This window comes from Nicotiana tomentosiformis, chromosome 11, assembly GCF_000390325.3.
Source record: "Nicotiana tomentosiformis chromosome 11, ASM39032v3, whole genome shotgun sequence".
NCBI classification, from domain to species: Eukaryota; Viridiplantae; Streptophyta; class Magnoliopsida; order Solanales; family Solanaceae; genus Nicotiana; species Nicotiana tomentosiformis.
Genome location: NC_090822.1, coordinates 57,878,129 through 57,903,199, shown reverse-complemented (window position 1 = coordinate 57,903,199; position 25,071 = coordinate 57,878,129). Strand labels below are relative to the sequence as shown.

Below are 25,071 nucleotides of genomic sequence, written 5' to 3'. Positions count from 1 at the left end.
AGCTTACACTGTACTTTCTTTGTTCTTTGGCAATGTTGTGGCGCCTCTTTAATCAATTTTGAATCATTAGAAAAGATTGTAATTCTTGCTCTACTGTTGTTTAATACGTCGGGTCTTTTGGAGAGGGAGGGAGGGAGTTCTATTTTGCTATCTTATCTATTTTAGGCCTGGGAACTATTTCCTCAGAGTTAGTGCTTGTGTTAATGTGCTGTGGAGGCCTTGAGTCTAGTTTACACTGTACTTCCTGTCATTCTTTGGCAATGCTGTGGTGCCTCTTTAGTCACTTTTTGAATCATTAAACTATTTCCTCAGAGGGAGGGAGGGAGGGACTTGGTGCACTTGAAATTGATGAGGCGGTGGTATTCCTTCTTGAATATTATCAAGCTGCTACTTTCCATGTTAGTGCAGCATTTATGTCAGTCAAGAAATCCTTTTTGCCTCTAGTAAAATGGAAAAGATAGAAAATAAAATACTCCGTAGTTAAAAGCATTCCTATAGGATTATGATATTGACTCACGACGAATACTGGGGCAATGTTCAGTCTCAGGAAAGTATTATTCTGATGAGTTGCTGCATGACCTTGCATGAAATGGATATTCTGCTAGCTATGTTAGACAAGGTTCAGGGGCTATTGTTGCTTACAACTTGAGCTACATCATCAAGTCCTCATAGGGCTTTTGATATTCAGTAAGGGCAATAGTCTCCCGTTCAGTAGCAAGCAGAAACTGAATCTGAAATTGACATTTCTGGAATCTAGAGAGGTGCTTTGTTCTCTTTTGGTGAAAGACCAAAACTGTTGAGACTATGTATAGCTAATTCTAGTTGTCAAAGTTGATAGTAATAATGTTTTTGTGCCTTGTTTCTGTTTCTTCTATCGTCACGGCCCTTCCACATGAAAGAGAATTTATATACCTTTCATGATGTTCACCTTAACAAGATTTACCTTGGTGCTATTTGACATGACCCAGTGTATCCAGAGGCGGATCCAGGATTTAGGGGTTATGGGTGCCGACCTAATCGATGTGATCAACTCGAGCGTCGATTCGGGACTTCGGGGTATATAGACAAATAGATCAAACGAAAGAAAATATAATAACTATAACTAATTGATGCAAAGCATAAAACTTCCAACAACATTTTTAATATCATATACAATCAATTTACAATTGTCCTCGACGAGCTTTCATATTTTGAAAACGATCAATAATGACATCATTACTTACATTTGTAAATACATCACGCTCTATGTAACAAATTAAACAATCATTTAAATATTGATCACCCATATTGTTCCTCTCTTCATTCTTTATCTGCTTCATGGATGAGAATGCTCTCTCCACAGTTGCGGTAGCAACATGTAAAATCAGAGTTAACTTCACAAGTAAATAAACATACGAATTAGTCTCCACAAGATTTGTCTCAACCAATGCTTTTGCCAAATCACTAATTCCTTGCAAGTTGGAGAACTTGGGATTGCCAACTCGCATATGAATTATGAAAGTATCTAGTTGATAACTCAAGTCTCGAATGTGTACTTCATCAAACTCATTTGGGTAACATTTTGCTAAAGTCATTATTCTACTTTTATCAAAATTAGCAAAAGAATTGGCTGAATTCAAACTAGCCATCCTAAGAAGCAAATCGCTACTCACTACATCAAAACGGTCATTAAGCTCTTGAAGTTGCACATCAATTACAACATAAAAGATATCAACACACAAGTGGTGTGAATAACAAATACCAAAAGACTTACGCTTCGACTTTTCAGGAAAATAGGATTCATCCATCTTGGGAATCATAATATCATGCATATGACAAAATGAGGAAACATCATCTAGCAAAGATTCCCATCCAGTTTCCCTCATATCTTGCAATCTTTTCTTTGTAATATTAAGAAACTCCACGGCATTAACAATATCTTGATCTCTCTTTTGTAGGATCTTGTTCAACTCATTTGACATTACCAAAACTTTCAACATCAAGTGAAGCATAAAAACAAATTTGAATGTTATTATCTCACTCAAAAGATATTTTGCTTGATTTCTCTCATTTGAGGTGGAACGTTCATGTTCAATCACTTCAAGTACACGAATAATAGATGAGAAAATAACAATAACGTTATCTAATGTTTTGAAATATGATCCCCAACGAGTATCACCTGGTCTTTGAAGCCCGTGTTCTTGATTTAGTCCTCGCCCGGTATGAATTTCACCGGACTCAAGTAATTGCTCCAGTTTTTCAGCTTGAAGATGGCGAAGCAAATCTCTGCGCTTAAAAGATACTCCAATGACATTCAATACATTAGTAACATGACAAAAGAAGTCTTCGACATCCAAATATTTTTTAGACATAGCTACAAGTGTTAATTGCAATTGATGAGCAAAGCAATGTATGTAATATGCCGATGAGCTATTTTTCATAATCAAAGTCTTAAGCCCACTTATCTCTCCCCTTATGTTACTAGCTCCATCATAACCTTGTCCACGTATTTGAGACGGACTTAGTAAGTGGTCCGAAAGCAAAGAGTAGATTGCTTCCTTCAATGAGCATGCCGATGTATCACTAACATAGACAAGACCAACAAATCACTCTACCACTTCACCATTTTTATTAACATAACGCAAAACAAGAGTCATTTGTTCTTTGTGTAAGATATCTTTGGACTCATCAACTAATATACCAAAATAATTTCCATTCAAGTCTCCAATTATAGCCTTTAATATTTCTTTTGCACAAGCATTGATAATATCCTTTTGGATCATAGGGCAAGTCAAAGTATCATTTTGTGGAGCATTTTCTAATATTACTTTTCCCACATCCAGATGCTTGTCCCCATGCCATCATAAGAATCTTAGAAAGAGGCCTTGATTTGTTGAAGATTCACTTTCGTCATGGCCCCTAAAAGTCAATCCATACAACAATAGAAGTCTTGCCACACCAATTGATGCTTCTAAACGCATTCGATACTCACTTTTTAATTTCTTGGAGTGCTTATAAAAAATAACTTGAATTGATTGATGATGATTTGATAAATCTAGTATCTTCTTGAAACATTTATCATGGACCCTATTAACATCACCAACATGTAAACACAATCTTTTAAGACCCTTATTCCAAGCCCTAAAATCATTTTTAGTATAAAATTCACCCGTACTTCCATGAATAAATTTATTTTTGAACAAATAACAACATAAGCAAAATGCCGCATCTTTCTTCACACTATACTCCAACCATTTAAAAAATTGACCATTGAACCAACTTGGAACAAATTGAAGCATTCTTCCTCCTATTTGAGTTTTGGGAAATTGATGCTTGGAAGGTTGACAAGGACCTTGTTGATTGTAATATTTCCTTACTTCATCTCGTATTCTAGGGTTATAGTCAGCAATATGTATTCTTTCTCCTGGATCGCCTTTAAGTGATCCCAAATCGAGTTTATTTATAAGATAGGAATGATTGGCATTCGCTTGGATCAAGGATTGACAACTAGGACTTGGTCGAGAATGGTCCAACCTCGTGACAAATTTATCCATCTCAATCAATTCCTATAAAATAGAAGTTCATTCTAGTGAGAAATATAGAACAATTTCTACCAGGTCATACCATCAATAAGTTTAGTTATTTTAAATTCTACAGTGAAACCATTTAAGAGACATTTGATTTTCAAACACAACCAAAGAAATACATAACAAAAAAAATCAAAATAGTGACAATCAAGTTTAGCAAGAACACTAATATCCAACTAAATACAAAATAAAAATATAGCAAGAACATATATTTGATGGGAAAAAAATAGCCACATAGGGTTAAGAAATAAACATGAGGAGGTGAGGATTGAGGAAACTTTACAATGGTGGGCGTAGTGCAATGACTAGTGAGCAATGAATGTGTGAAGCATCAAGCATCCGCAAAGGTAAAGCAAAATAAATGCTTACAGTAACAGTCTAACAGAGAAGCAAGAAGTAGAAGCAGTGGTGTGAATGAAGGCTGAAGCAGCAAGAATCGGAGAAAGGGAAAGGAAAAAATGGACTTGGGGAATTGGGACATTGTTTTACCTTTAATTATAAGAGAATATTCTATAAAGAGTACTTTTATTTTTATTTTATCTTATTTGTTTATACCTAAACAAACAAACAAACAGAAAAGTAAAATATTTACTATAAAATATAGAAGAGTGTGCCGTGTAGCGTACTTAATTTTCTTAAACAAACAAACAGAAAAGTAAAATATTTACTATAAAATATAGAAGAGTGTGATGTGTAGTGTACTTAATTTTCTTAAATTGCAACTGAATGTAAGCCAAAAATTTATTTGCTCCCGCCTGGATTCGAACTCTTGCCCTGCTGAACGAAAAGGCAGACCCTTGCCACTGGCACCTTTGCCACTTTTGTTCTACGGGTGGCACTTTAAATATATATATTCTATTTCTTATACATATTTACATATATACATAAGGTTTTTGTCGAAACTTGCGGGTGGCGTACCACCCCGAACCGTATATATAGATCCGCCCCTGAGTGTATCCCTGTTAATGCTAGGAATATGTTCCAAATTTGAACAGTCACGGTGCAGTGTAAGAACAAATGACTATTAGTTTCTGCTTTTCTTCCACATAGATGACATCTTGAGCACAACTGCACACCTTTTTTCATTAAATTGTCCTGTGTTAAACAGGTATGTTTAACTACCAACCAAACAAAACATGCCACTTTGTAAGGGATTTTGGCTTTCCATATGTGTTTCCATGGCCAAAGATCAGTCATCATGTTTGTTTGATTAAGCACCTGATAAGAAGATTTAACAGACTGTGCCTCAGCCACCATGCCTCACCAGCATTCAGATTCACCCCTGTAAAATGATTGAGTGTGTTGTAGAAGTCTGTGATTCTAGTGATCTCCCAATCATTCAAAAATCTTCTATAAGTGAGATTCCATCCTTGAGCTGACCAAACATCATAGATAGTGGCCTTCTGCTGCTGATTTATGAAAAAAATATCAGGATACATTGTTTTCAAAGGCTCATGCCCCAACCAGTTGTCTTCCCAAAAAGAGGTGTTCTGCCCATTCCCCACTCTAAAGCTGATTTTGTTGCTGAAAATTTGCCAAAGAGCTCTAATTGCCTTCCAAACACTTACCCCATATGGAGAGGTTACTTTTTTTGTTTTCCAAGGCCCCTCCTCTCCATATTTGTTTTTAATTACCATCCTCCATAACGAATGTTCTTCATTAGTATATCTCCATAGGCATTTGATGAGGAGGCTTTGGTTATGTTTCCTCAAGTTTTTGATTCCCAAGCCTCCCTGTTTCTAGCGGAGAGTAAGAGTCTTCCATTTAACTAAATGGTACCCTCTTCATTCTGCAAGCACTATTTGTGCGGCAGAATGAATGTTAATAAATGGCATATGTGTGAAAGCAGTTACGCATGCAAATGCACTGTAGTTTGGTCTGGTGATGAAAGATTATCTGTACTACTTGAGAGATTCCCTAGGAAGAATGTTCTCCCTTCGTTGGTTGTTGTAGGTTACATTCTTTGCTTAAACAACTAGGTCAGAAAAGAGAGAATGATGAGCTCTTCCTCTGAATTTTGTTTTATGCTTTGCTTCTTGGAGAGGCATTAGACAACTGATAGCATATTGCTGAACATAACTTTTTTGTGGTTTTTCTTGTCTTGTTTTCTTTTTTCCTTTTTCTTTTTTCTCAACCTCTTTTATAATGATCTTTGGCAAGGAAATATGGTTTGCCCTATTGTAAGAGTGGTTGTCTTAGGCAAGTGTGTTTTGCTTGCCGCATTGTTGTGCAATTCAACTTACACCAGGACAAGAATATGAAGCGAGAAAATGTGTTCGAGTAAAATTTTGAAATTCTTTATAATATTATAGAGTTGGACATTGGCCAAACGGTTAGAAAGTATACTTTAAAAGCTAAACCTCTTAAAGGAAGCAACTTTCACAATAGACTTCCCAGAAAACGGTTATTCTTTGAGAGGGGAAAAGAAGCAAAGCAATGTCAGAAATGTTCCAAGGTATCAAAAGGAAACCTATTTATATTAGTTTCAACGCTCATTTCGAATCAAAACCAGATAATCAAAGTATTGCAAATATTCATTTCCTTCACACAACATCCTTGTTAAATGGCAGCACGGAGGTCATCGTTTCGCTTTCGCCTTCCTTGGTCTCGAGATGAACCACCTCCACCTCCACCTCCACCTCCAGCACCAGCAACCCAACCATCTACTCGACCCAATGCTGGCACGGCTCCCTCTCCGGCAACTCGACCAGCAGCAGGGTCACAGCCAGCTGCATGGACCAGCGCAAACAATCTGTCCAGAGCTGAAACCCCAACCAACAACCAGCCACCCAACCCCACGAGAAACGCCACTCCTTCAATTCCTACTTCACCAACTAAAGCTGGAACTCTGGACAATAATCAGCTGCCCAACACCAAAACCAGCACAACTCCAACACCATCTATCTCTCCACCTCGTCCTATCGAATCCTCCACCCCAAGCACAAGCCAATCACCTGCTACTCCTACCACTGCTGGCTCTTCGACTGAAACCCGAACCCCTACCCAAGCCTCAAATATGAGCTCTACCTCCACCAATTCTCCAGCTCGGCCTACGTCTCAAACCACCACCAGTAACCCTACTACACCAAAGGTTGCTCAGAGGCCACCATTTAGGCCCGCAGGGGCAGCTCCCTCTCCCAAGAATCGGGCATCTAAGAACGAGTCTCAACCTTCCTCACCATCTCAAGCAACTAACAAGTCCCGTAATACATCTCAACCAGCTTCACCATCTGGTGCAGCAAATAGGTCTCGTGCATCTCAATCCCAATCTCCATCTCGCTCAGCTCCTCAATCACCAGCTATGACTCCAACATCCTCCCCAACACGCAAAGCTCCCCACGTCCTTTCATCTAAAGCAGGCCAGGAGTCTTCAAACTCTCCATCCGTTGTGAAATCTCAAATGCATGAAAAGAATCAGGAAACTACTCTGCCAACATCGCCACCACAATCATTGCATGGGATTTCAAAGCCTTCTTCCAAATCCATAGAAGCAGATAAAGAAGCAACAGAACAAATGGAGCTTCGAACCAAGAAAGAAACCAAGTCAGATGCGGACTCTGAAGCAAAAATAAGGTTCACAGACAAGGCAATGCAACCTTCAGAAGAATCAGTGCCAAAATCCACTATAACAGGCATTACAAAAGGTCCATCTGAGAAATCAGATTCTTCCAGTATCAGTGGTGAACCTAAAATGCTCAAAGAGTCAGATACCAACAATCAGGAAACCAAAGAAGTAGTGCAAGAATCTAGACGTAAAGACTATGGTGCTGGAGAAAGAACCCCTGAAGTTCAATCGAAGCAAGAGGGTTCTAGCAAAGATCAGGTTTTGAAAAACTCTGGATCTAATGGAAGGCAGACAAGAACAACTACAACTCAGCCAAGAAACAAAACTGTGGTCAGTGGTTCTAGTCATAAAACTGTAGTATCCAATGAAGCACATATTCCCATTCACAAAGAGATCAAAGATAACATCTCAAAGGTTCTTAATAGAGTGGCAGTTGGAGATGACACGCAAAAAACCGGAAAAACGCCAGTGAATGTGATCACTCTTGCAGGTGATAATAGAGGAGCATCTATGCAACTTGGCTCCGATTCATCCACAAAAGGAGGGCGAATCCACATTCACAGAGGATACAAAATCAACCCTGATGAAAGTGCTGACACAACCACAGATGGGGAGGGAAGTCCAAAAGATTCAAAGACTAAGGAAGATCAAACCATAGCTGCATACATTAATTGCAATGTACAGGGAATCAACAACTCTATTGTATTTAATAGTTCCATAACAGAAAGAGATCCAGGTGTACACATGTCGATCCCTTCAGAACCTGTACATTCAAGTCTGTTTGATGCACACAAGGCAGAAGTCAATGTTACACCTGCTAGAACAATCAGAAGGAGATGTCTCAGAGGCCTTTTCCTTGAATCAAGTGATTCTGATCCAGATAAACCTCGGCGACATGGTTGTCGAGTTGGCTGCAATGAGAAGAAAAAAATAACAAGATAAACGTTCTTTAAACAACTACACTTGATCTCAAAAATTCCTTGTATACATATTTTATAATATATGTGTCAAGCAAATGTAATAAAGATGTGAGTGATTCATGAGATATGCTTGTTTGGTCCACTTCAGCAGGTTTGTTGTGAGCAAGGAGAGTAGGTAAAATTCTCAATTGAAACAAAAAGATGAAAAGAAATCGCTTGGTAATTAAAACAGCGATAGTATTTCTTTCAAGTTGACTCAATTTTTTAAACAAATTAACCATGCTAAAGAACAGAAGAAACTGGCAATTTTACTGTTTTCACATTGAAAGCATATCATCCTACTTTAACACAAAGTAACCTAGCCTCCACATAAAAGATTGTCTCTTGGGCCCGCGGGGGGGGGGGGGGGGGGGATATTAGGCTACTTACTTAGAAGACAAAGCATGAAAAAGTATTTCAAATCAGTACTCAAGAAATCGGCTATATCATGGTCTCTAGTTTCCTGTAAAAGAAGGTTTTACTGATTGCTGTTAAACTTAAAAGCTTGTAGGAGTCTTTAATAGGTTACTAAAGAAATTCACAAAGTTATTTATACAAACAATTGGGCCTATGTTGATATTCCATTATCCCCAGAAAAGAAAACATTAAAATTCTCATTTATTAACATTAGGGCGGTAGGTGTAGATTCATATCTAATCAAACACCTTAGCTTACTCAGTTATTTATAGTTAAAGTTGGAAGGATTTGATAACTTGAAACTATAAACATGTTTACATAGGAGCCTATGTAACAATGCTTAACCAAATCTTAACTATTGGTTTCTGGTGGTCATTATGGATTCAGTCAATGAAAACAGAGAATGTTTTTGTTGATACTAACTTAGTAGTACTAAAGAATTAACAGTAAGGGATCTTAAATAAGAAGTATCCGTTAATCAAAAGCTGATGTTGTCAAACTAACAGAAAAATGGAAACATTAATTGATTATTTAGTTACTGATTTTGTTTTCTAATATGAGGACACTGCATGAGTTACGCCAACTTTACCCTGTATCAGCCTCCCATTTACCAACAATTTTGCATAAAAAAAGATCTTCTTCAATAAAGCGCTAATCTGATATGCTCAAGCCAGAGTTTTTAATATGATACAAAATTCCAAATCTACAAAAATCTGACTTTGACTCTGTGTACGGGTAAAATCGGGGGCAAAGTTTTCTCCGATTCCCCGATAAGGGAACGAGAGGGAAGCACGGTTCGACGCAACTACAAGCAAGGCCGAAGGATCCCTCGTATCGGAACTCGGGAGGAGTGAACGATATATCTAGGATCGGGCACGACAAAATAACGGACTCGGACCAAGTAAAATTTCGAGACCACGGAAAAAGGAGGAACAGTTGGTCGTGATAAGTGGGGAGCCGTAATATTCACCCTCAACCGGAATTACAACACGGATCCCATCCGATATCAACTGCGGATTGGCATTTACCGGAAAAAGAAGATTTTTACCTTATTTAGACTTGTATTAGGACTAAAATTCCCCTACTATATAAAGGGGAGAATTCTTTTATTTTTAACACATTATTGACACGCATATCAAAGCAATAAAAGTTCATTTTTGTCTTCTAACTATTATTCAAAGTGTTCTTCGGTTATTCTCTTCTTTGATTGTAAACGAGCTCATATCGAGGACTCGATCGAGACCGATTTTCAGTGTTCAACTTAAGGCCAGGCCTGATTGTTACATAGCGATTGGTTTGTCCGTTCATTCTCTCTTTAATTTAATTATATATTGTTCTTAGATCATTCGTATTGAATTAAATCACGTATTCTTTAAATCGCATATAAATTTAATTGTTACTTATTTTTAAGGGTAAACAGTTTGGCGCCCACTGTGGGGTTAAGGATAATAGTGGTGATTTGATACGAATCTCCATAACACACCCTGTTTTATGTTTGTTCTTTAAAGTTTTGATTCCAAAGGTTAGTCCAAGGATGTCAAATTCTCAGTCTGCCCATTTGAACGTTGACGCTGAGTCAGGCCACCATGACGAAAATAGTAATGTGATACCTGGCAATGATGTGCCCCATGTTGATCCCAATAGTGTCCCAGCCGCCAACCCGGTCGATGCTAACTCACAGGTTGCCATCAACATCAATCTACCAACTGATCCCAAAAACAGCGTTCGCGGGGCACCCCGACCATCGGCTCGAGAGGCGCCCGAAGGTGAAGGTGATGGGGTGAGCTTGCGGCTTATTTTTGAAATGTTGCAAGCTCAGCAAGCGACAATAGCGCAGTTACAGAACTAGAGCCACGCCCCTAACAGGGTGGAGCCCGAGCGAACCAGGGAAAATACTCGAAGGGATGAACAAGTTGTCATGGAACCGGGAGAATTCGGGCCCGGGGAAACTTCCGAGGTAATGAAGATGCTCGAAGCGTTGACAAAACGGGTGGAGTCTGGCGAGAAAAAGATAGAGGCCAACGACAAGAAGGTTGAAACTTATAACTCCAGGATCGATCAGATCCCGGGAGCACCACTGATATTGAAAGGGCCGGATTCCAAAAGGTTCATTCAGAAGCCTTTCCCCCATGAGCGCGGCACCGAAGCCGATCCCAAAGAGGTTTCGAATGCCCGACATTCCCAAGTATGGGACCACAGATCCAAATGAGCATGTAACCTCCTATACATGCGCATCAAGGGGAATGACCTGGAAGACGACGAGATTGAGTCGGTGTTGCTAAAAATATTTGGAGAAACCTTGTCCAAGGGAGAAATGGTATGGTATCACAACTTGCCTCCAAATTCTATTGACTCATTTGCTATGCTTGCAGATGCTTTCGTAAAGGCCCATGCGGGCGCCATCAAGGTCGAGACGAGAAATTCGGACCTTTTCAAGGTCAAGTAGAGGGATAACAAGATTCTTAGGGAGTTTGTGTTGAGGTTCCAAATGGAACGAATGGATCTGCCCCCGATCGCAGATGATTGGGCCGTTCAGGCATTTATTCAAGGGCTCAACCCCCAAAGATCCGTGGCTTCTCAGCAGTTAAAGCAAACTTGGTAGAGTACCCGGCGGTCACCTGGGCCGATGTCCACAACAGGTATCAATCAAAGATCAGAGTCGAGGACGACCAACTCGAGGCCACTTCGGGGTCTATTTATCCCAACAGAACCAATGACGGGTCTAAGAGAATCATCGATCAGGAGCCAAGGTCGGTCCGTGATCCATACCAGTCGTATGGTGCGGATACGAGGGGAAACGGATCTGGGCGCTACCCAACAAAGAACGACAAGAGAAATGATCAAGGACCAAGCAGTCGGGGCCTGATGGGTAAGAGCGGGTTTGACAGGTCGCTCGGGAGTAGGGAAGCACGGGGATTATTGGAGTATAATTTCAACGCAAACGCTGCAAGTATAGTGTCAGCCATAGGACGCATCAAAGAGACCAAGTGTCCAAAACCACTGCAGTTTGATCATGCCCAGAGAGATCATAGCTTGGTGTGTAAATACCACAGTACTCACAGTCATAGGACCGAAGATTGTCGATAGCTAAGAGAAGAAGTAGATCGATTGTTCAACAATGGACACCTTCAGGAATTCCAAAGCAAGCGAGCCAAAAACTACTTCAGAAACAGGGACGCCAACAAACAGGTCGAACAAGAGGAGCCCCAGCATGTGATCAACATGATCATTGGGGAGTGGATGTCCCCCAATGGCCAATGATAAAATGCACCAAAGTTTCCATCATGAGGGAAAAATGCACCCGGGATTACGTCCCGGAAGGGGCCATCTCGTTCAGAAATAAAGACGCCGAGGGCATCATCCAGCCTCACAACGATGCACTGGTAATATTCGTACTTATCAATAAATCTTAGGTTAAACGCATGTTGATTGATCCAGGTACCTCGACCAACATCATCCGATTGAGGGTTGTAGAACAACTGGGGTTGCATGACCAAATCATACCGGCGGTCCGGGTATTGAACGGATTCAACATGGCGTGCGAAACCATAAAGGGTGAGATAACTTTACCGGTAAACACTGCCGAGACCATCCAAGAAACTAAGTTCTACGTGATAGAAGGGGATATAAGGTACAACACTTTGTTCGGAAGGCCATGGGTTCACAACATGAGAGTGGTGCCTTCAACCTTACATCAAGGACTGAAATTTCCCACTCCGGGAGGAGTCAAAATAGTCTACGGGGAATAGCCAGCCACAAAAGAAATGTTCGTTGTCGATGAAGTAATCCCGGTGCCCGCAGTTTAGACATCAAAAAGCATGGAACCGACCAAAAAAAAAAAGAAACTAAATAGCAATCAATGATACCGGCCTCAACCGATCCGAAAAAACTGAAGGAGCACGGAGCAGGTGATAAGGATGATTACGGCGTCCCGAGATCTTTTATAGCGATCGATGACACCGACACCACCAAATCGACGATCGTGGAGTTAGAGCAGGTTATATTGGTGGAGCACCTACCGGATCGAAAGGCATACCTCGTCACGGGACTAACCCCCGAGCTCAGGAAAAAACTTAAGGATTTTTTTTTGATGACCCGATAGGTCATTTATAGTTTTACCCTTCATTTTTGCGTTCTGAGACCTCGTATAGCTCCGTTTAGCGTTCCTCAATTTGCATGCACAGTCGACATCCTTTTTTGAAAGTTTTTTATGAGAAAATTGATGAAAATGTGAAATCGTGCCTTAAAATTCATTTGAGTTGACTACAGTCAACGTTTTGTATAAACAGACCCGGAACTGTATTTTGACAATTTCGGTGGATCTGTATCGTGATTGGGAGCTCGGGCGTATGCCCGGAATCGAATTCGAAAGTCCCTACCTTGAATTAACGTAATTTATGGAAAATTAGAAATTTAAAACTTTAAAGAATTCCTAAGTTTGACCATAAGTTGACTTTATTGCTATTGGATTCAAATTTCAATTCCGGAACTTGGTATAAATTTATTACAGTATTTATAACTTGTCTGCAAAATTTGGTACAAAACGGAGTTGATTTTACGTGATTCAGATGTCCACTTGAAAAATTGCATGTTCTTAAGTTTCATTAAATTTTTTATTCTTTTTGGTATCTGATTCGTAGTTTTAAGTGTTATTTTGGTGTTTTGATTGCACGAGCGAGTTCGTATGATATTTTTGGACTTGTGTGCACGTTTGGTTTGGAGCCCCGAGGGCTTGGGTGAGTTTTGAATGAGTGGCAGAGTGTTGAAAGAGTCAGGACTTTGCTGGTTATGGTGCACATGCCTCAGACCTCGCAATTTCGAGGTCTGGTTCGCATTTCCAATAATACAGAGCCTCTATCAGGTTTGCATTTGCGAACAACTTCTTCGTAATTGCGAAGAGGAGGCTGGAACAACAGGGAACGCAATTGCGATCAATTTGTCGCTTTTGCAAAGCTCCAGTGTTCGCATTTGCCAACAAAGCATCGCAATTGCGATGGTAGCAGAGATGTGGGCTTTTTTGCATTTACAAAGAATTTCTCGCATTTGCGAACCCCATGTCGCAATTGCAATTTCTGCACCTGGACAAAAAAGGAAAAAAATGGGATTTAGTTCATTTCTATCAAACTCTCAACCCTAAACACCATCTTCCCAAGAGATTTTCTTCCTAAATTCATTGGTAAGTGACTTTAATCTACTTCTTTTCAATTACCCATTACATTTGGGTAGAATTAGGTATTTTTGTAAATTTGGGATTTAGACCTCGAATTGAGGTCGGATTTCGAAACTAATTATATAACCAGGCTCGAAGGTGAATGGGTGATTGGGTTTTGGTCCAAATCTCGGGTTTTGACCAAGCGGGCCAGGGGTTGACTCTTGTTGACTTTTTTCGAAATCATTAAAGATTGAATCTTTTTCACTCATGGGTAATTTCTAAAGCTTATTTTGGATTGTTTGAACGATATTTGGTTAGATTTGAATTGTTTGGAGGCGGATTTTAGAGGAAAGGCTCCAATTGAGCTTTGATTTAATTGCGCAGTGAGGTAAGTGTCGTGGTTAACCTTGACTTAAGGGATTATGACTTGTTTGCCTATTTGCTACGTGATTAACATGTGGGTACAACGTATATGTGAGGTGACGAGCATTTATGCGTTGTTGTTTGGATAAAGCATGCGGGTGGAACTTGTTGCCTTTTTAATTATGATATCCATGCTTATGTTAGATTATTACTTATTTGATCATTTCTTTCATAATTATTGCTTAATTAGTAATGGTTGAGTATTTTGGAAGTTGAGGTCTGGTATCTTGGCATCATATTTGACGTAAAGCACATTCTCTGCGCTATTTATCTCCCGAATTTATATTATCTTTACTACATGGTAAGGGAGAGTGTTAAAGCACAAAGGGTGATGCCGTGTCGTCTATATCATTTATTCATTGTTACATGGATAGATCGAGAGTAAAAGCACGGAGGGTGATGCTGTGTTATCCTTCCCAATTATTCATCATTACATGGGTAAATTGAGAGTAAAAGCAAGAAGGGTGATGTTGTGCCATTTCATTTTACTTATGTTATCATTTCATGGTAAGGATGAGAGTAAAAGCACGAAGGGTGATGCCGTTCCATATTTATACCTTATGTTTATCTATCTTCACAATCAGAAAATGATAAAAACTGTAATTAAATAATTTCTTCTTGGAATGTATTTAGCTACCTGAATCATGTAATTTGAATTAAAGTCTCAGTTCTCCGTTACTGTATTATCTTCTTGGAATGTATTTAATTTATGCGATCGTGTATTACTAAGTAACTATAAATATATTATTAAAATTTTATAATATTTCCTGACCACTCTTCCAACCGAAGTAGTGGGAATTTTTCATGCAAAATTTCAAACAATTAAGTTTTCCACCGATTTTGTCGGTGGCTTCATCAGGGAGAAGTCAAAATATTGTTGACCAAATTAACAAACGCGTCCGTAATCAATTCTACAATCTATAATCTACAAAATCCAGTGTAATCTTACGAGTGAGGTCTGGAGAAGGTGAGATGTACGCAGCCTTACCCCTACTCTAAAAAGGCAGAGATGTTGTTTTCAATAGACCCTCGCTAAAGAAAATATGAGAAGGAACATCGGCAACAAGTAGTAACAACACAAGATATTAAGAAAATTAAGGCAATGAAAGCAATCAAACAATAGGTAGTGATAGCAATATGAGAATAAACGAATACAAGATATTAAGAAAGCCGACGCAAAGATAGACTTCAAATAATGAGTAGTAATATCAATCTAAGAATAAAACAAAATCATACTGACACTAATGTTACCGGATTAAGAAAGAAAAAGGAACACGCTCGACTATATACTAACTTTCTACACTAATCATCGACTTCCACACCCTTCTATCAAGGGTCATGTTCTCAGTAAGCTCCAACTGCGCTATATCCTACCTAATCACCTCTCTATAATACTTCTTTGGCCTACCTTTATCCCTCATCATACCCACCAAGGCCAGCCTCTCACACCTCCTAATTGGGGCATCTATACTTCTCCTCTTAAGATCGTCAGGATCCGGATTCCCACTCTCGGGACCGTAATGACGCCTAACATTTCACTTACTAGTCAAGACAACATTAGTTAGATTATTTAACCAATTTTACCAATTCAAAATAAAATATCAATAAAGATAAACCGAAATAGTCTGAAGTGAAATAAATAAATACATATGACGATATCCAATCATCTCCAAAAATCTGGAGTCACGAAGACATGAGTAACTAGAGTACTACATATGTGGTCTGAAATAAAGTACAACTGTCTGAGACTCGGTATAACAGTAAAGTAGAGAAAGAAGGGGACTTCAGGGCTGTGGACGTCGTTCAGCTATACCTCAAGTCTCGAAATGTGGATGGCCATGTTTAGGAAAGCGGTATATAGAAGGTTCCAGTACCAGGGGGAAGTAGAATATGGCAAGAAACAATTATGTAATCCTATGTCCGGTGGGATTATGAGAGAAAATTGGGAGAAAGACGGCTAGGGTTTGAGAGATGAGAGATGAGAGGATTCAAGGGCGGCGGGCAGTGAGGAATGATTTAGGGTTAGGGGGTTTGGGGTATAATTAAAAAGGGATGGTGTAATGTGGGCCGTTGATCTCAGAGATCAACAACCACGATTTAAAAGGGTTTTAGGTCGGGTGGTTAAACGGGTCGCGACCGGGTATGGGGTTGGGTTAATTGGTCTTGGGCCAGGGGTAATTGGGCTATGTTTAGGTAGTTAGGTCCGAAATTAGAAGGAATTTAGGGCTAGATTTTAAATACCCAATTTAAACAAATAAATGCTATTCTAGCCTGGCAGGTTCTACAACTGAGGTCTAAGAGTTTTTCTTCAGTACGAGTGCAGTGGAGAGGTCAGCCCGTTGAGGTAGCTATTTAGGAGTCCGTGTCAGATATGCGGAGTAGATATCTGCATCTTTTCACCAGCCCAGGTACTATTCTATGTCCGTTCGAGGACGAACGGTTGTTTTAGAGGTGGAGAATATGATGACCCGATAGGTCATCTTATGTTTTAAAACCTAATTCTGTGATCTGAAGCCTTAAAAATCTTATTTTTACCCCCCTCGAGTTGCGTGCACAGTCCGGGCGTGTTTCTGGAAAGCTTTTATGTTAAAAACTGTAAAACAAATATGAAATTTTGCTTTGATAACGATTTGAGTTGACTTTGGTCAATATTTTGAGTAAACGGACCCGAATCTGTGTTTTAATGGTCCTGGTAGATCCGTATCATAATTTGGGACCTAGGCGTATGCCCGGAATCGAATTCCGAGGTCCCTAACTCGAGATATGGAATTTTGATGGAAAATTAAAAGTTGAAAGTTTAATGATTTTAAGAATTTATTGATGTTTGATTTTGTTGATACCGGCTCCGTATTTTGGTTCCGAAGCCCGGTACAGGTCCATTATTATATTTATGACTTGTCTGTGAAATTTGGTGAAAACGGAGTTGGTTTGACGTGATTCAGACGTCCGGTTGTGAAAATAGAAGTTTTAAAGCTTTCTTCAAAATTTCATTTGATTTGGCATTCAATTCGTAGTTCTAGGTGTTATTTTTGCGATTTGATCGTGCGAGCAAGTTCGTATGATGTTCTAGGACTTGTGTGCATATTTGGTTTGGAGCCCCGAGGGCTCGGGTGAGTTTTGGATAGGCTGCAGGATGATTTGAACTTAGAAAATCTGGTTTTTGTGCTTCAGCTGATATCTGGTGTGTTCTTCTTCGCGTTCGCTAAGGTACTCTTGCAAATGCGAAGAGTAAACTGGGGCAGGGTTATTTTCTTAATCACGAACGCGAAGCAATGAGGGCCTTACCCTTCGCGAACGCGACCAGCTTCTTGCGAACGCGAAGCTTTAGGGTCCTGGGGGAGGGGTCAGTCATTCTTCTATGCGAACGCGAGCATGGGCTCGCGAAGACCAGAGGGGAGCAGTCTTCGCGAACGCGAAAGCCACTCAGGTTGTTGCTCATTGCGAACGCGGCAGGCCCTTTGCGAACGTGAAGAAGGCCTGACGCCTGTGACTTAAAACAGAACAGTAGCGGGATTTCCCCCAAAATTCCATAACCCTTCCATTAGAACTCGGCCTAGGAGCGATTTTGAAGGGAAGACTCGACATCAATTCATAGGTTTGTACTCTTTAACTCATTTTCTTCCATAAAAAAGTTAATTGATGCTTTTATTTTGTGTAAAAAAATATCATATTTTCTTTTTCGTGGGGGGCTTGATTGGTTGGGGGTGGGGGGGGGGGGAGGGGGGATTCTTCAGCCACAAAACATGTAGCTCTTGCATCAAGCAATGTCCTAATGAATTAGCTTGAAACATGTATGGATCTATGACCATCTGAAATAGGTGGAAGATAGAAATGACAAACCTTGTTATTAAATGAAGGGGTGGATTTAGGGGGCGGAAGAGGTTCATCCCCTTCATCCGAAAATTACACTGCACATATAAAGTCAAATCTGTTCTGTACCTTTATATATTATATTTTGAATCTCCTTGACATGGTAGAAAAGAATAGCTTAGTTGTGTTGAGGGTTCAAAATCTTTGTAAGGTCACTAGTTCAATTCCCTATAGCCACATTTTCTGTTAATTTTTAACTTTTTCTTTTTTAATCCCTTATCGGAAATCAGTATTCTTTAGGTGAATATTCATGGAAATAGGCACAACCAGAAAGCTCACAGTAAGTAGAGCAAATAATTAATTGAGTGTTATGTGACGGAACTTGTCTATCCCTGACACGTCCATCATGCAAAAATTTTAGGCTTTGCAACTAAAGTAGACCAAAGAAGTGAGAAATCAATCTACAGATATTTTCCATTCCTGGCTTGCAATTCAGTACCTCATAAAAGATACTTAGAAATAAAACCCAGATTATTTGATATTCTAGAAGACAATGAATGTATCAAGAACTTGCGCATATTTTATTTCCATCAGCAGAAAGCTTTAGGTATTTGTTGGACCAATCTTTTCTGGCAAGAAAGAAGAAACATGTTTCTGGTGGGTGGCCGCCTAATTTCAGAGCTTTTCCCCCTAAAAGGTCGCTGTTTAATGAATCGCAAATTGCTTTTATCATAGTAGAATTTTGACCCAAAAAAGTACAATGGCCAGACAAATGTACAGCGGTCATGCAGAGCCATTCTAGTAGTCACAACTTACAACACCACCCAGAGATCAGCTCGATCAGACCGTTGACGGTTGATCTCGAAAAGGGTTTCATGTGTTTACCCTTATAATGGATAATAATTAAATTTGTATGCGTCTTAAAAGATATGTGGTTAATTAATTTAATAGAAATGATCAAAGAACAGTAAATAGTTGAATTGAAATAAGATGGAATGATCAAAATAAAGTGATGCAATAATTAAGCCTAGCTTGAGTTTAACTTAAAGCCAGTGATCGTTCTTGATTGAGCCCTCGAGATAGCTCAGATCCGAATAAACAAATAAATAACTGAAGAACGCTTAAAACTATTGCTGAGAGCTAAAGTAAATTTTATTGCCTTGTTATGCGTGAAAAAGTAAGTCCGAAAAATGAAGGGGTCTTCCTCTTTATATAGTAGAGGAGATTTAACCCTAATATAAGTCTAAATGAAGTAAAAATCTTTTCCTTCCTTTTTCCCACGAAAATAAGATCTGCAGTCAATACCGAGCGTGATATGCGCCGTAATATCCGGCTGATGGCCGATATTTCGGCTCCTCGTTTTTCTCCTTCAACCGCCTTTCTTTTACCCTCGATTCTTCATTCCAGTGGAGCTTGATTCCCTCCGGGTTCGGTCGTGCTCGATACCCGTTATATCATTCTTCTATTCTTAGTTCTGATATGTGGATATCTTCGGGCTCACCCGAGCCAGCAACAAGTAACGTCGTTCCTCATTCATAACAGGAAATCAATAATAACTCTATCCTCGATTTTACCCGCATACAGATAGTGCCCTCACTTTTCGGAGAGTAGATTATAGGAGCGATGAGAAGTGACCAATTCACTCCGGTTCCTTCCCTCATAAGTCATGCGTAACCTGACAAACTGAAACGTCCCACTAGTCACGTCTCTCTGACTTTGGACGTGTGTCAGTCGTCGGTTGAACACCCTTGGCGGTTATCGAATTCGAAACATCTCGCTATCATTATTCTTTCCCTATAAAAGCTTCGGTTCCTTACTTTCACTTTTTTACTTTCTGACTTCAAATTTTCTTAAGTTACCTTCGAGCTTTTCATATCTTCATCCGTTTTGCCGATCCTTCGTACCCATCTCCTCAAACCTTCACAACTTGTTCTTCATACCTACATATCTTCATAGCTCACATTCAAATATTCATACCTTATCTTCAAATCTGCATATCAACTCCCCAGATCTTCATAATCTCAGATAGAGATGGCGAAGACCTCAAAATGAGTACCTCAAAACACTGCACCGATGACTTCTTCCTCGGCCACCGACACCGTGGCAGTGCCTCCGGTGGTAGCCTCGAGACCTCCTCTTACACATTTTATCCCCGGCAGCTACTCCGTAGGTAACAAATTCAAAGTCGAGAAAGCCTCCGCACAAGGAGATCGGGATGAGGAGGCATTAAGGTATGTCTGCTACATTACTAAGGAGACACACAAGACTGTCCGAGAGGACTGTAAATGGGAAGACAAGGACGTAGTCGTTCCCAGTCCTAACGAGGACATCATGATATGTGGCTATAATTCCATATTAAATTTAGTACATTATTTTCCTTGCATTTTGTATACTTTAATGATAAACTACACTTTATTTGCGCGTAATGGAGTCTAATTTATGTATAGGTGAATTGGAGATGAAAGTAGAGCAAAAGGAATAATTAAAGTTTAAAGCGTGCTCGAACACAGTTGAAACTAAGAAAGAAAGAAGTGAGCAGCGGCTAAATGAGAAAGCTACGAAGAAAGCTTAATATCTCACGTGGGAGAAGGCTAGGCGAGGCAGGAGGCGAGGTCCACCTTGCATTAAGGCTAGCGACGCCAGGTTTGGGGCGAGATCTTGCTCGCGCGAAGCCTCGTAAGGCGAGATCTGAGGCGCGCACACTCCGAACTTTGAAGGCTTATTTCGTCTCTTGGATTGACCAGGGCTTGGCCTATGTCGTTTAGGTCTTTTCCTGCACATATAAATAGATATAAAATGCCACTTTTGAAGCAGTTTTGCAACTGGAGGCAAGGATAGCTCGTGAAACAACAGTTAGGAGTTAGAATCATTGATTTCTACATCCTTTCATCTTTACTTTGTAATTGAATTATGCAAAACATCTGGTATATTGTTACTATAAGTATCAGTAGATAAACTCCTAATCTAGGGTTTTGATGGAACCTATTGGAGGATGATTTTCCTGTTACGTTAATATAGATTTGTCGTAGTACTATTTTCTCTATTTGTTCAACTCTATTATTATTGTTGTTGATTGAATGGCCCTCAATCGACTGTGCCTATTTAGTGTGTATTACTCAGGAGAGTGCATAATTAGGTAATTGTTGAACAACATCACTCCTAACGTATATGAGGGATCAATACGGAGGGTTTAAAAGTGGGATTACGGATAATGAAACCTTGGTGCGATCCGAGTGAGTCGTACTTAATGCCACTAGCGTAATTCGGGAGAATATGTCTAGTAAATAGTGGTAGTTACTCGGGAGAGAATTACAACACTCAGAGCGTTCATGATCGGTAGAGAAGACTTAGGCAAATTTATAGAAAACGTAGCGGAAAGGATTCCGACAATAGGGGAAATCATAACCTTAGATCATTCCAATTCTTGTCTACAACCCGTTCGTAGTTAGTTATTAATTATTGCATTTTCATTACGTGATATTTAGTTAGTAAACATCAAATTTGTTACTTAATATTTCTGAAGATTGATTGCGTGAATTTATGCGAGTCTAGTAGCTGTGTTTAATATGTTAATTTTCTGTGGAATTAGAGTTCGGACTTATTAACCGGAAAATATTTGCAATGACTGCTAAGTCCTTTTTACAAGGCATAGTTGGGCGTGACCAAATTTTGGCGCCGTTGCCGGAAAATTAACGGTGTTATTAATTACAGCTAAAAGAATTGCTATAATTCTTAGTGTAGTCAATTTTCTTCATTATAAACCAAATATATTGAAATTTTAACGTTTGTAGTCTTGGGTGCTACAGGTGCATGCCTAGAAACTCCTCAAGAACTGGTGAATTGTTCGAAGCATTATCAGATCCTAGGAATGTTTTCAAGGCACTGAATCATGCAAACAAGAAGGGCAAACAACAACAGAACTCAACAGAACAAATCGAACCAGACATGGATGACAGAGTAGAAAATCCAAACAACAGAAACAATGAGAATGAACCGAACAATCAAGGTGTGGTGCCTCTTGTGCCAGAAGCAGCATTGTATGACTGGGCACAACCCACCACCAAAAATCTGGCAATCGCAATTGCAGTCCCTCAGATATAAGCGGAATCATTTCAAATCACAAACAACATGCTACATTAGTTGCAGAACAAGGGACTGTTCTCAGGGTCATACATTGAAGATCCTCAGTTGCATCTGAAGAATTTCCTATCGATATGTGTCACGCAAAGGCAACCTAATGTGACACCGGAAGCAATAAAGTTGTTATTTTTTTCATTCTCGGTGACAGGAGAAGCTCAGACTTGGCTTAATTCACTCCCCATAAACTCCATCACTACATGGAGGGAATTAGTCAAGCAATTTTTGAACAAGTTCTATCCACCCAATAAGACTACTAAACAAATTGATGATATATTGAGCTTCAGGCAGAGACCAACAGAAACACTACAAGAAACGTGGGAGAGGTTCAAGGGTATGCTGGTTAAATGTCCACATCATGGAATTCCAGATCAGATGTTGGGGCAGAGGTTTTACATGGGACTGGCAGACGACTTAAAGGCCAATGTTGATGCTTCAACATGTGGAGCATTTATGAGCAAAACATTCACAGAATGCAAGATCCTACTTGACAAAATGGCCCAAAACTCAAGATGGATGACAAGAGACTCTACAATCACTCTTGTAGTTCATTCAGTGGCTTTGGACCCAAACAACTCCATAGCTGAAAATGTGGCCACTTTAATGACGCAAATGAGTATCATCACCAAAAAGATCGATGAATCAGGCTAGAAGCAGCAGGTACACATAGTTGATGCAACTAATGTGGGCTTATGTACACCATGCATTAACCAACCATATGTATGCTCGTGGAGTGCGGAAGGTGACAACCAGCACTATCAGGAAGATATGAACTATGTGGCCAACTATGGGGGACAGAGGCAAGGTGGTCAGAATTGGGGGCAGCAGAATCAACAATATAGGCCAGCACAACAGCAGTACAATAACAACAACAATCCTGGAGCTATGCGACTACAGGGTCAAGTTGTGCCTTACCAAAGGCAACAGGGTTACAACCAGCAAAATCAGCAGCTAGCTTATCAACAGCCTCAACAACAACAGATAGTGAGACAAGATGATGGGTTTGCCAAACTTAAAGGAATGCTGCAACAACTGATTAGGTCCAATAGAAAAATGCAAGAGAGAGTGGACTCACATGAATCATCGATAAAGGGAATTGAGATTCAATTAGGAAAGATTTCGATGGCTCTAAATAATTATCCCCAAGGGACGTTACCTGTAGACACACAAGTCAATCCAAAAGAGCAGGGCCCGAAACAACTTATGGTAGTGAGTCTAAGAAATGGTGAGACCTAGATCTGAAGCAAGAAATTGCTCGCGAAAGCCGACCTACGGAAACACTTGTGCAAGTACCCATTGAGATAGATGATGCAACAGGGTTAACTTAGGTGACAGTACAACATGCACAAGAGAGCAGAAGCAAAGAAAAAGAGGTTGCGAAGAAGACTGAGGTAGCACAAGAAACGACAGTAGAAGTAGTGCCTGAGCAAGATAAAACTCAAATCAAAAGACGGAAGCGACCTCCAGCACCATTCCCACAGAGATTGGCCAAATATCATAAGGATGAGCAGTATAAGAAATTCATGGAGATATCGAAACAAATCTAGGTGAACATTCCACTGATTAACGCTTTGCGGAAGATGCCTGGGTATGCCAAAATGATGAAAGATTTAATGTCTCGCAAATTCGACTTCCAAGACCTGTCCACTGTTACATTGACCCAGACTTGTAGTGCAGTTGTGACGAGACCCATAGCTGAGAAGTTATTAGACCCATGGAGTTTCACAATCCCATGCACGATAGGCAGCTATGCTTTTGCTAAAGCATTGTGGGATTTAGGGCCAAGCATAAACTTGATGCCCTTGGCTATCTACAAAAGGTTAGGTATTGGAAGAGAAAGACCCACATCCATGCTACTACATCTAGCCGACCGGACAGTAAAGAGGCCATTAGGTATCCTTGATGATGTATTAGTACAGGTTGGGAAGTTTGTGTTCCCAATAGATTTTGTCATTCTGGACTGCCGTGTTGACGAGGAGATTCCCATAATTTTGGGAAGACCATTATTGGCCACTGGGAGAGCTAAAAATGAGACTAAATGATGAAGATATAACATTCAATATGTAGAAGTCTATGCGGCGACCAAGTGAATTTGCTAACTGCTCTCTAATAAAAGTTGTGGATGTAATTTTGGAGGAAGAAGATGAGACCTTGAATGCTAAAGACCCTCTAGCAGTCTGCCTCATGAACTTAGATAAAGCAAATGGAGAGGACATGGCGGAGTGGGTACTGGCTGTTGAAGGCCAAGGGTTTTGGAAAAGAGAGCTCGAATTTGAGCCTTTGCACTTAGAAGAAAGGAAAACTCCTCCAGCTAATCCATCGATAGAAGAGCCACCAAAGTTAGAACTGAAGCCACTACCACCTCATCTCAGGTATGCTTTCTTGGGACCTAACTCAACTTTACCTGTCATTATCTCATCTGGTTTGTTAGATGTGCAAAAAGAACATCTTTTGCAGGTATTGATTGAGTGCAAAACTGTAATTGGTTGGACCATTGCAGACATTAAGGGTATTAGCCCGGCCTTTTGTAATAAGATTCTACTGGAAGATGGCCACAAACCTTCTAGAGAACATCAAAGAAGGCTGAACCCCAACATGAAGGTAGTTGTGAAAAAAGTGGTGATAAAGTGGTTAGATGCGGGGATCATTTTCCCCATCTCCGATAGCAACTGGATCAGCCCAGTCCAATGTGTGCCAAAGAAAGGTGGGATGATTGTAGTGCAAAATGATAACAACGAGTTGATATCAACAAGAACAATCACGGGATGACGAATTTATATAGACTACAGAAGATTGAACAAGGCCACCCGAAAAGATCACTTTCCCGTGTCGTTCATTGATCAAATGCTAGATAAACTGGCCGGGAGGTCCCACTTTTACTTTTTGGATGGATACTCGGGGTACAATCAGATCTCCATTACTCCGGAAGATAGAGAGAAAACGTCATTCACCGGTCCATATGGCGTCTACGCTTTTCGGAGAATGTCGTTCGACTTATGCAATGCACCCGCCATATTTCAAAGGTGCATGATGGCCATCTTC

The 25,071-nt window shown here is 40.0% G+C and overlaps 3 protein-coding genes and 1 non-coding gene across 4 annotated transcripts; 2 read left to right on the top strand and 2 right to left on the bottom strand.

Moving 5' to 3' along the window:
• Positions 1 to 1,160: 1,160 nt before the first annotated feature.
• Positions 1,161 to 2,351, bottom strand: LOC104102010 (uncharacterized). Its single transcript, XM_070189278.1, has one exon. It carries the CDS (start codon positions 2,349 to 2,351, stop codon positions 1,161 to 1,163), a length of 1,191 nt encoding a protein of 396 aa, XP_070045379.1.
• Positions 2,352 to 5,857: 3,506 nt separating this feature from the next.
• Positions 5,858 to 8,176, top strand: LOC104102011 (uncharacterized). The gene has a single exon (XM_009609592.4). It carries the CDS (start codon positions 6,130 to 6,132, stop codon positions 8,071 to 8,073), a length of 1,944 nt encoding a protein of 647 aa, XP_009607887.1. The 5' UTR covers positions 5,858 to 6,129; the 3' UTR covers positions 8,074 to 8,176.
• Positions 8,177 to 22,287: 14,111 nt separating this feature from the next.
• On the bottom strand, positions 22,288 to 22,394 carry LOC117278171 (small nucleolar RNA R71). Its single transcript, XR_004508490.1, has one exon. It is a non-coding gene; the product is annotated as a small nucleolar RNA R71 (small nucleolar RNA).
• A 403-nt stretch (positions 22,395 to 22,797) lies between these two features.
• On the top strand, positions 22,798 to 24,071 carry LOC138901506 (uncharacterized). Its single transcript, XM_070189277.1, has 2 exons — positions 22,798 to 22,932; positions 23,577 to 24,071. The coding sequence occupies exons 1-2, from the start codon at positions 22,798 to 22,800 to the stop codon at positions 24,069 to 24,071; spliced, it is 630 nt and encodes a 209-aa protein (XP_070045378.1).
• Positions 24,072 to 25,071: the final 1,000 nt, after the last annotated feature.

What these genes read in the sequence shown, in the direction of transcription:
- LOC104102010 (XM_070189278.1), bottom strand. Translation starts at nt 2,351, where the DNA reads ATGTCTAAAAAATATTTGGATGTCGAAGACTTCTTTTGTCATGTTACT.
- LOC104102011 (XM_009609592.4), top strand. Translation starts at nt 6,130, where the DNA reads ATGGCAGCACGGAGGTCATCGTTTCGCTTTCGCCTTCCTTGGTCTCGA.
- LOC138901506 (XM_070189277.1), top strand. Translation starts at nt 22,798, where the DNA reads ATGAACTATGTGGCCAACTATGGGGGACAGAGGCAAGGTGGTCAGAAT. An exon ending in CTATGCGACTACAGGGTCAA is followed by an intron (nt 22,933 to 23,576) that starts GTTGTGCCTTAC and finishes AAACAAATCTAG; the next exon opens with GTGAACATTCCACTGATTAA.